This window comes from Chiloscyllium plagiosum, chromosome 15 (genome assembly GCF_004010195.1).
Source record: "Chiloscyllium plagiosum isolate BGI_BamShark_2017 chromosome 15, ASM401019v2, whole genome shotgun sequence".
Lineage (NCBI taxonomy): Eukaryota > Metazoa > Chordata > Chondrichthyes > Orectolobiformes > Hemiscylliidae > Chiloscyllium > Chiloscyllium plagiosum.
In genome coordinates, this window is record NC_057724.1 from 65,125,429 (window position 1) to 65,143,787 (window position 18,359).

The following is an 18,359-nucleotide window of genomic DNA, read 5'->3' on the forward strand; positions in this document are numbered from 1 at the left end:
AAATGCTATCCCTTATCAAAAACACAATTCCACCTCCTCTCTTGCCCCCTTTCTAACCTTCCTATGCCATTTGTATCCTGGAACATTAAGCAGCCAGTCTATAATTGCTATGATATCCCAGTCCTATGTTCTTAACCATGCCCTGAGTTTATCCATACTAGTTTAAATCCTCCCAAGTAGCTCTAGCAAATCTCTCTGCCAGTGTATTAGCTCCCTTCTAACGTAGGTGCATCTTGTCCTTCTTGTACAGGTCACTCCTACCCCAGAAGAGATTCCAATGATCCAAAAATGTGAACACTTCTCCCCTGCACCAGCTCTTCAGCATTTATCTGCTCTATCCTCATATTTCTACCCTCACTAGCTCATACCACCGGGAGTAATCCAGATATTTCTACCCTCGAGGACTTCCTTTTTAAATTCCTGCCTAACTTTCTCCATTCTTCCTTCAGAATCTCATCCTTTTCCCTTCCTATGTCATTCATTCCAATGTATATAATAACCTCTTGCTGGTCCATCTCCCCTTTGAGAACATTCTGCACCCTCTCTGAGGTATTCTTGATCTTGGCACCAGGGAGGCAACCACCATTCTGATTTTCACTCAGCTACAAAAACGTCTGTCTGTGCCTCTGACTGGACAGTCCCCCATCACAATCCATCACTTCGAACCTGAGTACCTCTCGTTACGATACAGCCATTCTTGGCATCAGAAACTTGGCTGTTCGTGCTATACTCCCCTGAAAATCCATCACACCCTACATTTTCCAAATCAGCACACGTACTTGAGAGAGGAGACTCTTACACTACCTGCCCCCCTCCACCCCCCCCCCCCCCCCCCCCGACCCCAACCGCCTAGCTTTCCTGGAGTTAACCTATTTACTTGGGAGGAAGAAGATTAGAATGTGAGGGTGATTAGACAGCGAAGGAGATTGAGTTACAATATGCTTATAAGAAGAGTTTTCTTCTTGATCCTTCAGGAAGATAACATTTTAAGAAAGGTTGCATGGGGTTATGAATTGGAGATGCCGGTGTAGGACCGGGGTGTACAAAGTTAAAAATCACACAACACCAGGTTATAGTCCAACAGGTTTAATTGGAAGCACACCGATGAAAGAGCAGCGCTTCGAAAGCTAGTGCATCCAATTAAACCTGTTGGACTATTACCTGGTGTTGTGTGATTTTTAACTGCATGGGGTTATTTTTTAAAAATATGGATGCCGCTTTGCATTCGACCGGCGCAGTGCAAAGCAAGATGCAGTAACGCTTTCATAGGGGAGTACTGTGCAATCCTCAACCCAATAGAGACTTGCCTTCTCTCACTCTCGTGCGCTTTGTGAGCTGTGAGCTGGTTAGGGCTGCAGCTGGGTGTGAAGGTGGAGTTAAGCTGGCAGTGGGTTGGCGGTACAATAACAGGGAGAGGGGCGGAGATCAGGGAGTCTCTTATCCGGCAGACTCACACACAGCAGCCAGGCAGAGTCCCAGGCAGACAGCTCCAGTCCCCGGGAGATCGGAGTCTTCAGCATGGTACCTGCTATCCTGCCACTGACTGTCCTCGCCACCATTGCGGGTAAGTCTCCTTCCTTTGCCGGCTGCACTTTTTTACACTTCGCTCAATTGTTAACCGTTGCAATTCCAGATGAGGCTCTGCTTTTGTTGAAAGGGGGATCTGGCGAGTTACTTGCCCGTATTGCACCATTCTAAACAATATAACCTATACTTGGAAATTATCCCTGTCTCAATTTTTACTTTATTTTAATACCCTCCCAATGTAACGGCATTGGAGATTCTTTTCAGTACAGGGCTGATGTGGAAGAAGATTTGCAAATGCATGTGTCCTCAGCTCAGAGGGAAGGAACATGAGGGGAATTCTCAGTTGGGATAGATTATTCCCGGCTTTAGATCAGGATTTGTTGGAACTTTTAAAACTGTTAGTAGATTTGACCACGTCCTGAAATTGCACCTAATTAACTAGTACACAGTTTATTTTTAATGGTTAATTATATGAGCACTTTTTTCACATTCGCTGTTCTGACAGGCTGTTCTGACAGCTTTACCCGCTCTGACTTAGTCTTTGAAATCTGCTAATTAAATATTGAACCTGTCCAGAATATTTCCCCCCGACTGCAGCTTCCCATTCTGCAGCGCATTGAACAAGGGGAAAGGTGTAAGTCAATTGGTGTATGAGCGGTTTCCTCGCTCCCAGGGCATCTCACTCAATTAAGACTTGCTGGCTAGCGGCTTGCAGAAAATGGAGCTCATAAATCATAGAATCATAGAATCCCTACAGTGTAGAAGCAGGCCATTCGACCCATCGAGACACTGACCCTCCAAATAAAATCAACCCTGCTTTTCCCATCGTTAACCCACCTCGCCTGCACATCCTTGCACACTGTGGGCAATTTAGCACGGCCAATCCCGCTAACCTGCATACCTTTGGACTGTGGGAGATCAGGGCTCCACTGAGTGAACCCTCAGGCAGAGCCGCAAAGTACAGAGTCCTCTTACATTACATTAATGTGGTCCAGGATTCTTCACATGAGCCACCGAGGTGAATGGGACCCTGCCTTAAAAAAAAATCCTTCTTGAGGGCGATCGTGGGTCTTCAAAGTTTCTTCCCCCCCCCCCCCCCCCCCCAGGTTGAAAACAGAAGCCTTACACCCGCGCAATCGGGTCAGAGATTTCAAGTGACAGACTGGTCTTTGGTGCGTGTCTAACTGAAGACAACAGTGAGGTAGTGCCTGCACAGCGTTCAATCCTGAGAGTAAATCTTCACCGAAGCTCAATTAACAGAACGTTATTGTAACGATTTATTGTGGGGACGAGCTTTAAAAACTAACAAATCATGGAATCAGAAAATGCCAACCTTTTTGTATCTATCACCCCAAATTGGATCAGGCAAATATTCTTGAAAGTGGAAAATATTTCATTCAATCCAGACTCTCGCTCCAGAAATAAAACGGGGGAGTTTTCGAACGTAAGAGGTTGGGGAAGTTTTGCGTTAAACTTGGAATGCTTTTAGGATCTTCCTGGCTTTTGTCAAGAAATACCATCTTGGAAAGGTTTCACCTCAAATGTGTGGAAGAGAAAGCGGTTCTTCCACCTCCCACCCCTCACCCAAAACGCAACGTACACATACAGTCTTTCCCTTTTCATATGTTTAGCACTCTGCATAGAACTCTACAGGTATGAGGTGAGCTACCGATAGACCGCACCGGTAATTGCTTTCAGTTCTAGGCTATGCAAGGGCACCACAACAAATGGCCAAACTGTCTTCAGGGGTCCACTCTGGTACCGTTCAGTATTGCTAAGAGCCGTGTCAGTTTAAGTGCTGTCCTTTTTTTGATATATTTTCAAGAGCTCTTAACCTCTGTAATGGAAGCAGCATTGACAAAATGGGAGTTGCTGGACTGTCAATCGGCTTTCAAATGTTCACATAAATCTCAATGATCGCAATGGACAAGACCAGATTTTGTCCTTTCGCTAATGCAGCTCCTTTTAACTTTGGGACATGTTGATTTTTGTTCAGGAAAAAAATCAGCTGTATCCTGCTCAGAGCTGCCAAAGAATCTAACTCTTGAAAATGTTGTTCTTTTTTGCTTTGAGTATTGCTATTATAAGAGTTTTACCTCTCTGATGGATGACACTAACATTCTATGGCCCCCTCTCAAAACCTCAATACGTTAAAATGAGTAATATTGAATAAACGAAGACAGAAAAAACAACTGCGGATGCTGTAAATTAGTAACAAGAACAGGATTTGCTCGATTAGCTCAGCGGGTCTGGCAGCATTTGTGAAGAGAAATCAAAGTTAATGTTTCGGGTCCGATCTCCCTTCCTCAGAACTGGTAAGAAGGAACCTCCAGGTCTGTATAAGAGCCACCGGACCGAAACGTTAAAATTGATTTCTCTGCACCGATGCTGCCAGACCTGCTGAGCTTTTCCAGCAATTTTGAATAAATTGTTCATCATTTTTCTTTAACTTCCAGAGGCTATCCTAAGACTGCTATTTCATATATTGATAGGGTGAACGCTCTGCAAGATACCCACAACAGTTGGCAGAATCCAAATTTCTCTGTCTCTGCTATGATCTCAGTAAGTAGATTGCCAGGGTTGGAGGATTTGAGCTTTAGGGAGAGGGTGAACAGGCTGGGGCTGTTTTCCCTGGGGTGTCAGAGGCTGAGGGGTGACCTTATAGAGATTTACAAAATTATGAGGGGCATGGATAGGGTAAATAGATAACGTATTTTCCCTGAGGTCGGGGAGTCCAGAACTAGAGGACATAGGTTTAGGGTGAAAAGGGAAAGATATAAAAGAGACCTACCGGGCAACTTTTTCACACGGAGAGTGGTACCTGTATGGAATGAGCTGCCAGAGGAAGTGATGGAAGCTGGGACAATTGCAACATTTAAGAGGCATTTGGAAGGGTATATGAAAAGGAAGGGCTTGGAGGGATATAGGCCAGGTGCTGGCAGGTGGGACTAGATTGGGTTGGGATATCTGGTCGGCATGGATGGGTTGGACCGAAGGGTCTGTTTCCATGCTGTACATCTCTATGACTGTAAGTGGACACTGATGTCCATTTGAAGGGATCACAGTTTTATCACGTACCGCACATTTGAGAGAAAACTTGACATTGAATTGAAGAATAAAGTTGGCTGAGGAATTTCACCCATTGAGAGTAGATGGGGGAAGAGGAGATTCATTGAAATTTTGTGTCACAGATAAAGGGAAGTGTTGAAGTCCATTTCAATTTTACATAATGGGAGCGAAACAAAATTGTTTTGATCCTTCATATTTCATACATTGAATAAAAAAGCTTGTTTCATGTGGAAGGATTTGGATGTCTTGTTAAAAATTAAATTTAGCAAGCAGTTACAGCAAGGCAAAATCTGCATTAGCCTTGATTCCAAGTGAATTGAAGTATACGGAATTTAGGAGAGGTCACACCTGGAGAACTGTTTACAATTTCAGTTCCTTTACCTCAGGAGGGAGGTTGCCTAGAAAAATACTGCATGATTGATTCTTAGGTTAGAAGGCTGTCCAAATGAAAAGAATTTGAACAGAATGATTCTGTATTCCCTGGAGTTTGGAAGAAAGAGACATGATCACATATAAATATTTCCTAGAAAGTTTGACAGGGCAGATACTGAGAGGCTGTCTGTAGGGTAATCAGTCAACTATTTATGACAGAGATGTGGAGACATTTTCACTCTTGGGATAATGAATCTTTGGCATACTGTATCACACAAGGCTATGGATGTTCAGTTGCTAAGTAAAGAGAAGAGAAACTCATAGTTTCTTGAGTACTAAGTAAACCAGAAAATATGAGGATAATGTAGTGAAGTGGAATTGCTGTAGAAGTTCAACCATTATCTCATTGAATAACAGAACAAGTTCAAAAAGCTGAATGCCCTTTTCCAACTCCTAGTTCATTTGTTCTTATTCAATTAATACATATGTTTTCATTCATATATGATGAGTGATTCCAAACAGTTTTGCTGTTTTGGGATTTTTACAGGGAGAGTGAATGAAATTCATTTTTTGATTCAAATTGGTGTCAACTAGTTGGACTGAAAGGCTTGTTTTCATGTGGTGTAACTCTTTGAATCTATAACTGAATGTTATAGCATGTGAATGAATGGGAGGAAAATGATCTATTGTAACTCAGATAAAGAAAATGCTTTGTTTCAGTGAAAATCTGTACATTTAGCTTAAATGAGCAGACGTCCTCTTCCATTGCTGTTACCTTCTTCATTGTATCTGGATAGCTTAATAATGTATTCTGTACAGTTATAGTATATAAAACACAGGAGACACATTAAATTCTATAGGTTTTGCAATAATGAATTGAATAGTTTTTTTTCTAAATAATAACATCAGTAATAATTCACAAAGTGGTATCTGTAATATATAACCAATGAGGTTTTGGGAGTTTAATTAAGATTCTAATCAAAATAATCATTTGCATGAAGTATCACATAACTCCATTAATGCAGTTTAACATGTTAACAACAAAACTGACATATGTTTGCATAGCAACTATAATATAGCAAAAACATATTTGTATGGGCCACAGAAAAGCATGCAAGGATAAAATCACTGAACAATGGTGAGAGAGAATTAAAGAGATGAAGTAAAGGGAAGGCTTTGAGGAAATTGGCCAAATGGACAGACATGTGGCAGATACATTTCAATGCAGAGAAGCTTAAGATGGAAGAAACACAGACAGACAATACAGGCTCAATGGTAAAACATTTTGGTGGAAGAAACACAGAGTCACAATACAGGCTCAATGGTACAACATTAAGGATCATCCAGGAGCAGAGGGATCTAAGGGTTCATGTGCATAATTCTCTGAAGGTGGCCAGGCAACTTGAAACAGTTGTAAAGACTGTTTAGGAACCTTTAGATTTATAAATGGAGACATACAGTATAAAACCGAGGAAGTGATGCTACACCTCTACAAATCATTGGTCAGACCATATTTGGAGTATTGTGTTCAGTTTTGGGCACCGTATTTCAGAAGGGAAAATGTGGGAAAAGTGCAAAGGAGATTTATTAGAATTATATCAGGAATGAGAGATTTAAGATACAAGGAAAGGTTAGAGAAATTGGGCTTATTCTCCTTGGAGCAGAGAAGATTAAGACGTGACCTTGTTGAGGTGCTCAAACTTATAAACGATTTTGATAGGGTAAGGAAGGACATCCTGTTTCTACTAATTGGTATGCCAGTAACTAGGGGTCACAATTTCAAGACTGTAAGAAATATAGCTAGGTGTGAGATGGGAGAAAGTCCATTACTCAGAGAGTTGTTAGGATGTGAAATGCCCTGCCTGGGAGAGTGGTGGAGGTGGATTGTATAGGAGCTTTCAAAAAAAAAGCTAGATATATATTTAAAAGTGATGAAGTTAGAAGGCTTTGGAGATAGGGCTAGAGAGTGGGACTCGCTGGGTAGCTCTTTCAATAACTAGTACGGACATGATGGATCAAATGGCCTCCTTCTGTACTGTAAAATGTCCTTCTGTACTGTAAAATTCTATGATTCTGTGAAATTTTTGATTGTTGGGAGATCGTTGGCAAAACTGAAAGATGGGATGGATGAAAGTAACAAGCCCACGATTGAGATAATTGAAGGTAATATCATCAGATGATATCAGTTAGGAGGGAAAGATGTCCCGTAGTCTGGGGAAGAAAAAGTGAGGAACATGAACTAGGAAAGGAGATTGGAAGAGTATGGCAAGGGTGGTTAGGGTGAAATAAGGGCAAAGATTGATGTATAAATGAAAATCAGGTTTGTGGAAAAGGAGTCAATGAAGGTTGTTGGTGGTCGAATGATATGTAAAGAGGATTTAGGTCAGGCTATAATGTAAAACATTTAGCTTTGGATGAGTTGAATTCTTGTGATCTCAGGAAGCCAGTGATAAGAATGTTGGAAAACATTAAATTGGCATTTATGTAAGTTTATATCATGAGTTTGCAAGGGGATGAGTTAAGGTGAAGGAAAGCAGATTTGCAGAGAATGAAGTGATGAAGGTCTTGATGATGAATAAAGTTTTCACATTCAATTTAAGGTCTAACTGGGCATAAACATTGTGCACTTTGAATTCAACTTATTTATACAGCAAGGAAAGGAATGCACTTGGGAGGTAGTGTGCTCTTTGACTGAATAGATGATTTTGGTCTTGCAAAGGTTACGTTGAATGAAGTTATAGTTTATTATTAGCATAATACCTTACAATCAGATAGAAAATGATGGTCATACAATTGAAGATTGTAACTTAGAAGATGTCAACGTAAATGTGAAAGCTGATTTCCAATTTTTCAGACGGTATATAGCAGCATGCAGATTGGAATCAAAGTGGGTCCAAAGATGCATGCTGCTATATACCGTCTCATGGATGTCGGGCACTTCTGAAGTAATCTTGTGGATTTGGAGTACCAGCTAATGGAATATATTTGCAAGCTATACTAACCATGTAGTGCAACAATAAACTAATGACTTGATGTTTAACTGCCTAATTGATAGTTGCAGCTATACTTGTTTCCAGCTTGCATAATGTTTCAAAATAATTTAAAAGTTTCAAATAAAATAATACATCTGAGTTTATATGTTTTGTGTATTATGGGAAGAAACTCAGATTTTACAAAAAAAGTCACCAACATGTAATAATAACATTATATATTTTAGAAAAAAAAATGCTTTTAAAATACACATAATGAGCCTTACAAAGTGTCCCCAAGGATCGAAATGATTTCTTTTGTCGATTCAGTTGGAAACAAGAGGAAACAATCAGATTGTGTTGTCTTAAGAGGCAGTCGTGGAAGGTGTTAATTATTTCAAGGATTTCAGAGCTGTCCACTGAAAAGGTGAAAACTCTCAAAAATCCCTGTAGTGTAGGAGAGAAGAGAGACATCACAAGGAATTCCAGCTTAAGTTAGCATTGCTTGTGGTTTTATGATTAATGAAAATGACAATTTTTAGCTATGTTAACGAATAAATGAAGAACAGAAATAGGTCATTCGACCTCTACAGCTTGCACCACTATTCAATAAAATCATGCTGATCTGTTTGTGGCACATTCCACATTTTTGCCTACTCCTGATAATCTTTGACTTCCTTGTTAGTCGAAAATCTTTCTACCTCAGCCTTCAGGATATTCAATGTCTCTATTGCTTTCAGGGAGAGAGAGTTCCAAAGACTCATGACTCTCAGAGAGAGAGGAAAAATAATCTCCTTAGCTACCTTAATTGGAAGATTCCTTGTTTTCATATCTGTGTTCTCTCATTCTAGTCTCTCCCATGAGGGAACACATTCTTCCATCAGCCATTCTGTCAAATTTTATCAGGATTGTGCAGGTCTCAATAAGATCATTATGCACTTTTCTAACTGCCAGCAGGTACAGACTGTGTCTGTCAAGTTTTCCTCATTAGATAATCCCTCCATGCCAGATATCAGTCAAGTATACTTTCTCGGAACTGTTTCTGAAACTTTTATGTTCTTTATTAAATAAGGAGACTACGCTGTAGAAATTTGAACACAGTACTCCATCTGTCAAATTTCTGCCCACTTACCTAATCCATCTGTAACCTCTTGCAGGCTGCTTATGACTTCTTTGTAACTTGTTTTGCTACCTAACTTTGCATTATCAGAAAGTTTAGCTACCATTTATTTGATCCATTCATCCTAGCCATTATAAATAATTGAGATCCCAACACTGATCCCTGTAGCACTCCACTCATAATACCTTGCTAACCCAAAAATGGCCATTTATGCTATTTCTCTGCATTCCTGTAAACTTATCAATCTGTTGTCCCTACTGACATATTATCCTGACACCATGAGCTCTTATTTTAATTAGTATTCTTTGATGTGATACTGAATGAAATCCCCATGGAAACTGAATTGCAGCACATCCACAGTTCGACTTTATCCACATTGCCCTCTTCTTCTCCAATAGGTTTAGTCAAATGTCATTTTCCTTTTACAAAACCATGTTGACTCTGCCTGATGAAGGAGCAGTGCTCCGAAAGCTAGTGCTTCCAAATAAACCTATTGGACTATAACCTGGTGTTGTATAATTTTTAACTTTGTACACCCCAGTCCAGCACCGGCACCTCTAAATTATTGCATCAAAAGTTTCTAAGTGCCCTGCTATATCCGTCTTAACAGTAGATTACAGCATTTTCTTGATAACAGATGTTAGGTTAATTGGCTTGTAGTTTTCTGCTTTCTGTCCCTCATCCCTCTTGAATAGCGGGATCACATTTTGAGAAGAATAATTTGAACACCATATGGGAGACATCTTGAAACATTGACTGCTTCTCAACAGGAGACAGAGGAAGGTATATACGACTGCTGTGATGAATCAGGCTGCGAGAGTGACAACCTGCAGTGCATTAAAGCAAAACAAAGGAGCTTCAATCACATCCATTACCTGTTTTACTCAGTCCAACTGGAAAATTGATCTCCAACTATTCAACACCAGAAGCCAATGCAGTTGATTCAACTTTCACCCTCTTCATTTTGAAAACAGAATCTTCCAGCAAGATGGGCTTGCAACAATATTAGAGACTAATCTCAATTCCATTTTCATGTGCAACTTTAATTCTTATTACTTTAAACAGTCGTTTCTTATTTGAGCTAATAATTTTCTGACTTTATTATCTTTCATCAACAGTTTTAGAATAAAGTAACCTTTATCATGTTTAAAGCATAAAATTATGTTGCTGATTATTTTTAAACTCTAATACTTGAAAGCAATAAACAGGGCTCCAAAGGACTCATACAGACTCTTTGTTCAGAGACATCTCTGAGGAAACTCCCAGTATGTGGTTGTGACAATAGTATCAATTTTGCTATCAATTTTATATAGCCCCCATTCAAAACAGAGGTGAGCTTGACATGTCTACAAGTTCCTTGCCTTTTGTTAATGTAAAAATGCATAGATCTTTTTGAGGAATTCAGATGAATTTAATGTCCATTTTGTTTATCAACCTTCTATTTCTTTTATTCATTCAGTGGGTGTGGGCTTCGCTGGTTGGGCCAGCATTTATTGCCCATCCCTCATTGGCCTTGGGAAGGTGGCAGTGAGTTGCCTCCTTGAACCATTGCAGTCCATATAGTACAGTTATGGCAGCAATGATGTTCTGGAGAGAGTTCCAGGATTTTGGAATTGCTTCAGAGCCAACCACTGATGTAATTTTAAAGGAGGTGAAGGTTGACAAGTTGACATGACAGGTTAACACAGCATTTAATAAAGCATTTAGGATCCTGAACTTTCTGAGTAGATACAGGGAGTACTAAAGCCAAGAAGTTTTTCTAGACCTATATAAATCACTTCTTCGGCTCCAGTATTGTGATGAATTTTGGATAGGCTTTAAGAATGATGTGAGTGCTTTGGAAAGGGTACAGATTCACTAGAATGGTTCCAGAGATGCAAGATTACAGTTGCATGAATAGCTTAGAGAAACTGTTCTCACTAAATTGGGGAGGGCTAAAAGGAGACTTAAAATATAGGTGTTTAAAATAATGAAAGATTTAGACAGAGTAAATGAAGAAAACTGTTCCCAATAGCTGATGGATTGATAACCCGAGGGCACAGATTTAAAATTTTTACCTGATGTGTCGGTAAAGTTTTGGAATGCCTGGTGATTGGGGATTGATGAGGCTTAAATAATGATAGCCTACAAAATGGAATTATGTTAAGGATATAAGATTGAAAAGCAGAGGTGGAGTGGGACTAGTTGGTGTGTCACCTGGTGCTCAGTTGACAGCACTTTCATTTCTGAGTTGTAGACTTCTTAGTTCACTCCAGGTTTCAAAGTGAGAGCTTAACACTGATGCTTCAGTATAACAGTGAGGAAGCACTGCACTGTTAGAGGTCCTGTCTTTTGAATGAGGTCCTGGCTGTCTGCACAAGTGGTTGTAGGAGACATTATGGCACTATTTCAAAAATAGTGTTGGGTGCCCCTCAATCGACATTGCAAAAACAAAATCATTTTGTCAATATCATATTGCTGTTTGTGAAAATTTCCTGCTGTTTTAATTACAATAGTGACTACAATATGAAAGATGGCAGCACAGTGGCTCAGTGGTTAGCACTACTGCCTCACAGCAATGGGGTCCCAGGTTCAATTCCAGTCGCAGGCAACTGTCTGTGTGGAGTCTGCATGTTCTCCCTGTGTGGGTTTCCTCCCACAGTCCAAAAATGTGCAGGTCAGGTGAATTGGCTGTGCTAAATTGCTCACAGTGCTAGGTACGTTAGTCAGAGGGAAATGGGTCTGGTTGGGTAACTCTTTGGAGAGTTGTTGGGCTGAAGGGCCTGTTTCTGCAGTGTAGGGACTCTAATCTAAAAGTGCCGTAATATACTTTAGAAATATCTTTGATCATGCAGAAACACAATGTAAATGCAAATCTTTCTTTTAACTGGAATGTTGCTTGAAAGATTGGGCATAGGTTTGCTAGGCTGAATGATAGAAACATAGGAACAGGAAGAGGCCATTCATCCCCTCAAGCCTGTTCCATCATGAATGAGATACTGGTCGATCTGTAGTCTAACTCCATATATTTGCCTTTGACCCATATCCCTAAATACCTTTGCTTAACACTTGTAGAGCAAAATCTACTCCTGGACAAGCCACACCCTTAACCCAGTTTTTGCATTTCAGCTTCAACAACAGCTTTTCCCAGACTCCTTTAAAAACTTACAAACTTGGGCCCAGAAATAGTGAAGTTAGGACAATTTGTAATTTCTTTAAAATGATTGAGGAATCTATAATTGTTTTTAAAATAGTTTCAAAGGGGCTTTTATGAGCTTTCATTGACATTCCTGGCAACAATGATAATTTTCTTGCATAATAAGATATACTAAACCATGTCACCTCGTAATTCTTAACCTGAAAGCTATACCAAGAGGAATGACACCAACAGGCATAACAAATTCGTGGTCAGACACAGACAAGGGAGCTGAAGAATAAAGGAAATCTGTGATAGAAATGAGAACACAGGAGGCATATGTTCAGTGAGCTGTGTATGTGTGTAATACAGGTAAACAGTTTAGAAACCTGAATGCAGAAGTAGAGTAAGGTTCAGGAATTGGACAATATTACTATTGCTGTTTTAGTTTTGCTCAAGTTAATCAGGCCTTTTAACAAGCTTTATTAAAGGTGTAAGATAAAGAAATGTCTGGAATCTATGCCACCAAGACTGCCAAGAATCCAATTAAAGAACTTCTAAAGAGCGCTGTTCAGGTGACAACTATCTCTAGTGATTTTGATGGAGTATGGCTACTGGTGAATGAGATTCAAAGGCTAAATTGATTGAGTAGGAAAGTGAGAGATTCTCTGTTCCTCAAGTCAAGTTAGAGTACTTTGTAATTGCATGCCTGTGGAGCATTAACATCTCATCCACCACCTTAAACTTCATTACATCTTAAAGAGAAAGAATAATTTATTCTTTGAGACTCATCTTAAAATTTTCATTAGGGCAAGTTTGTGATTTCTTGGCACTATTTTGCTTTAAGTGACTACATTTTCAAGTAACAAAACCTTCTACATTTCTGTTAACTTTTGAGGCATGTGGACTCACACAAAAATATAATTAGAATAATTCATGGATATCCTTAATAGTTTTCTACTGTCATTAAACTCAAAGATTTAAGAGGGAGGCATTTATTCCTAAACAACACAGTATTTAAGTTGTTACAAGACAGCTGGCTTAAGTTAACAAAGGTTTTTTTTTCAAAACGACTAACATATACTTTTACACATAAGGAACAATCACCTTAAACACAACTTTGACAGACAGCTAATGTGTTTCCATTGTATATATTCAAAGCTAGAATATTTAGACAAAGCATTTAAATCCCTATTTACTGCATCTCAAGTCTCAGATTTAAATGTAACAATTAACAATTTTCATTGCAGTAGGATCCATGATATTTTTTCCCAGTATATTTTCTCCTGAAACTATGCAACCTTAAGCTAGAGATTCCACATCCATTTGCATATAATTGATTACCTCAATGATATAAAGTTTTGTTGGATTCCTGATATTGAGCATTCCTTTGTGGACAGATTTAAAACTTTTCTGTATTCACTTTTGCAATTTTCTCCCCCATTTTGCAACCGCCATCACCCCACACCCCTTTTGTGACTTCCTTCTCCATCCTTGCATCTCTTGCAGCCTCCTTCTACCCAATACCATACTTGTAACCTCTTCATCCCCATACAACCCTTGAAGCTTTCTTAGCTTCTTTATACTTTCTGCAGCCTCGTTGTCGCTATACAATCCAGTGCAGCTTCTTTCTTCCTCCTGAAACCCTCCTACAGATACCTCTTCACCCCAGCCCCTACCCTCCCTTGGCATTTTCACTTTGACAGAAAAAAAACAGCCCTGGCAAAAGTGTTTCTGTGTACCCCAGTACCCAGCTCCTGGACTTCACCCATCCCACCAATGTCTTGGCTCCACAGCTCCTGGCTTTCAAGACTTCAGGCCCAGCATTCTACTCTGAGCACCTCCGTGCCCCAGTTCTCATCCTGTGAGCATGGTAAAAGGCTCACCCTCAATATTAGTACTGACTTTCTTACGTGTTTATTGATCCTCCAATTGCACATTTGCTGAGCCAATCAGCTGTTCACCATTTCCTTCCATTCTATTTATGGTAGTGATTTGCTCTGATTAATTTGCCCGTGTGGGTAGATTATCTGAGGAAATTTGGAGAGTATTGGAGGTGGATACATGTATTTTGAATATTGCTTCATGTGCCTTGGCAGCAATCTGTACCATCTCCAGATTTCACTGCATTGACTCATCAAGCCTCTTTCAACAACACCTTCAAAATGCATGATCTTTCTGAACAAGGGCAATGGGAATATGACCATCTATTTGTTTCCCTCCAAACCACATGCTGTTGTGACTTTGGAAATGTAGCACAAATGCTTTAAATTTGGTCAAAATCTTGGAATTTCTGCCCTTACAGTACCATGAATGTGCCTGCACCACATGTGCTACTGCAACAGTTCAAAGATGTAAAAGGTGTTCAAATACAATGGAAGTTTGGCTAATTTCATTGGTGCTTTCAATTTTCTGGACTGGTACTAATGCAACACTTAATCAGAAACAGCATTGACCGTGCAAAGTAGAGTGTAGTTTAAGTGGTAAGAGTACCATTTGCATTTGTGCCAACCTTGTGACATCTACAAATAAGATTATCATTGTAGAACAATTTTGTAGTCAGTGCAAGTTAGTGCATTTGGTTAAAACTGCTAAATTAAGGAAACTTCTGAAGGAGAGAAAATATCTACTTGGAGAGACAAGGTTTGATCAAGAATAGTCAGCATGGCCTTGTCAGAAGGAGATCATACCTAAAATATTTTATTGTATGTAGATGAGGACACTGTAGTTGATGTAGTTTATCTGGGTTTTAACAAAGCCTTTGACAAGGTACCACATGGGAGACTGATAAAAAAGGTAAAAATATCTAAGACCCAAATTAGATCTAAAATTGGCTTAGTGGTAGTGGTACAGGGCTGTTTTTGTGACTAGATGCTTGTGTCCCATGATATATCACAGGGATTAGAGTTGGGTCCCTTATTGTTTGTGATATATATAAACAGTCTAGCAGAAAATGTGGTGGGGGAGGGGAAGGGGTAGAGATGATAAGTAAGTTTGCAGATGACACAAAACTTGGCTGAATTGTTGACAGTGAGGAAGAAGGTCTTACATTACAGGAAGATTTAGATGGATTGGTGAGATGGACAGATCAGTGACAGGTAGAATTTAACCCTGAAAAGTGTGAGGTACTTTAGTAAGACAAGGGAGTATTCAATGAATGACAGGATACTAGGAAACTCAGAGGAACAGAGGTGCTTGTCCATGGATCTTTGAAGGCAGCAGGACAGGTTAATAGGGTAATTAAGAAAGTATATGGGATATCTACCTTTGTTAGTCATGGTATACATTATAAAACCAGGGAAGCTATGTTGGAGCTGTACAAAACTTTCTAACTTTGTTTGAATACTGTGTGCAGTTCTGGTAACCTCATTATATAAAGGAGGTAATTGTACTGGAGGGGGTGAAGAGGAGATTTACCAGGATGAGGCCTGGGAAGGAGCATTTTACAATGAAGCAAGACTGGACAAGCTCAGGATGTTTTCTTTAAAGTCAAAAAGTGTGGCGCTAGAAAAGCACAGATGGTCAGGCAGCATCCGAGGAGCAGGAGATTCTCCTGCTCCTCAGATGCAACCTGACTGGCTGTGCTTTTCCAGCCCCACAATTTTTGACTCTGATCTCCAGCATGTGCCGTCCCCACTTTCTCCTAAATGTTTTCTTTAGAGCAGAGAAAGCAGAGGTGGGGGGGCTTGATTGAGGTATATGAGATTGTGAGAGTCCTGGACAGGATGGATAGAAAGCAGCTGTTCCCCATAATTGAAGGGACAATAACAAGGGACATAATTTCAAGGTGAAAGGCAGGAGGTTTAAAAGGGTTTGGAGGGAACGTTTTTCACTCCGAGAGTGGTAGGAATCTGGAATGACTGACTGGGAGGGTAGTTGAGGAGATAAAGCTCGCAACCTTTAAAAAGTAATTCTTGAATGAGCACTTGAAGTGTCCTAACATTCAAAACTATGGGCTAAGTGCTGGAAAATGGGACGAGTGTAGATTTAGAGTACTTTTGTAAGTGCAGTCTCAAAGGGTCTCTCTGTATTGTATGTTTCTATGGATCAATGCTTCAAGGATTCTGCCCAAACTAATGCAGTCAGTGCTATTTCTAACCAACGTTTGAACACAGATCTATAGACAGAAGCATAGTGCGTTAGCGGACAGGACAACCCTAGCCTTCTTCCTCTTGAGCCAAGTCACTAAAGATAACAAATAGCTTTTTTTTCTCTGTTTTGATGGTTATCCTGTACTTTGGAAGAACAAAGTGCACAGAAAACACGTCAGACTTCTTAATTTCAACATGTTTTAGCCAATAAGGTGAAGTATGATGTCATGCATTCAGACCAATGTTACCATTCGCTTCACATCAGTAAGCAGCAGACTGAAAAATTTCCATTTTCAAACATCCTGTTCTTGTGTCAATGAAACGATAAAATGAATTGTTGGTGGAACCTAAACAATGTGTCTACATTAAATATATGCTGCTTTTCACACACATCTGTTATTTCATTCTTATCCTTGATTTATCTATAGATATCTGTATAAATAAGAGTCCAAATGATGCAGAGGACCAGAGGGATCAGGGGTTTATTATCTCAACTTCAATCCTGTATCTCTGCATTGAATCATGCCTCAAACCATAAACTTTCATTCTTTATTATCCCAGACCAACCATTCCTAATCAAGAACTTGTCATTTCTGATAAGTTCGATTCATTTTAAATTCAAAACACTTCCATAGCATTGTCAAATTTGACTTCGCTTTCAATGAGTGCTGTATAACAGTGACAACGATGTTATACTCCTAGTTTCCGACCCATCTCCAATGTTTTGCTGAACAAAATAAAGTGACCTGTAGTCATTCATACAGATTTGTGATCTTTTCTAACACAATTGCCTCATTGTTTTATTGTTTGCTAATGTTCTATGTCTTTCACTATTGTGGATTCCAAAAATGGATTGAAAACAAAAAATTTATAATGCCTTTTCAATGCTGACAATTAATTACTTAGACTTGGATCTTCAGCAATAAGTAACTGAAGTAATGGACATGAGCGAATTGTTAGCAGTAGAAATTGAGTCTGTTCTGTCAATCTATAGATATTGCATATAACTCAAGACTTAAATACTGTTGACTGCTCTTTAATCAAAGCATCCATTCTGAAAGTTCCTTTAAACTATATCTATTTATTTAAAGTCTTCATAGAGAACGGCATACACTAACTGAAAAATATGTTTTATTTCAGTGTTCCAGCAGTAAGATCTGGTGCATACAATGATCTAATAGCATTAGCAAAAAACTTAATTCAGTTACAATGAAGAATTGCAAACAACAGAATCACATCAGAGTATATTATAAAAATTACAGTCTTGTTAATAAACCAGCACTGATCACAGGCACGGCTATTTATGAGCTGCTTAAGTATCAGTTGTGATGATAATCTCTTCATCCCATCGAGTACAGTGTTGTAGTTTAGTAGAATGGAGATCGCTTCATGTTGGTGGGACAGTAATGAATAATGAGTGTCAATGGACAGTGTGCATAGTATGCTTGAGGAATGCGGATTGCTTGATGCCAATGCTGTGATTTCCAATATTTTACCATACTTGCTGTCAATCACTCCAAGCCCCAACAGCTCTGACCATGTGTACCATCAACTGCCTGCACACGAGCCTCGGGACATCTCCAGACCTGCGCCAATCTGTGCCATCCACTTTTATCACTTCCATGTTTGTACGCTAATGATTACTGTTGTTAAGTAACAAAAAATATTTACAACAGTAAAAGGATGGCTGATTTATTGGGATTATTTGGAAGTTTGGAAAACAAGTTCTAACAGTAGAAAGTAAGTTTATTTCTATTCCTGGAGTGTGTGCAACATTAACAAGACAGTATTGATTATTTGCCCTTAGTTGCCCATGCAGCATTAAAATTCAATTGCATAGTGTAGGATGTCAGTTACATATAGACCAAATCAGATCAGGGTATATGGCCCCATTCCTAAATTTTAGTGGATTTTTGTTTTACATTGATCATTCACAAGTCCTTGACCCAGTGTCTTGCTTTGTAATTATTTATATTACAAAAACATTTGTAAAGATTTTCTTAGCATACAGCTCAATTTTAAGAATATTCACCCGAAGTGTACAACTCTCCTCTGGACACAAGGGCTGCAGGTGGCATTCATGATTACAAAGCAGC

The 18,359-nt window shown here is 39.4% G+C and overlaps 1 protein-coding gene across 1 annotated transcript in view; it reads left to right on the plus strand.

Moving 5' to 3' along the window:
* The first annotated feature begins 1,455 nt into the window (after positions 1-1,455).
* rxfp2l (relaxin family peptide receptor 2, like) overlaps positions 1,456-18,359 on the plus strand; it is a 106,670-nt gene continuing 89,766 nt past the window's right edge. The window contains exon 1 of the mRNA XM_043705268.1: positions 1,456-1,564. Coding sequence (XP_043561203.1) covers positions 1,519-1,564 — 46 coding nt within the window. The 5' untranslated portion in view covers positions 1,456-1,518. The remainder of the gene's footprint in view (positions 1,565-18,359) is intronic.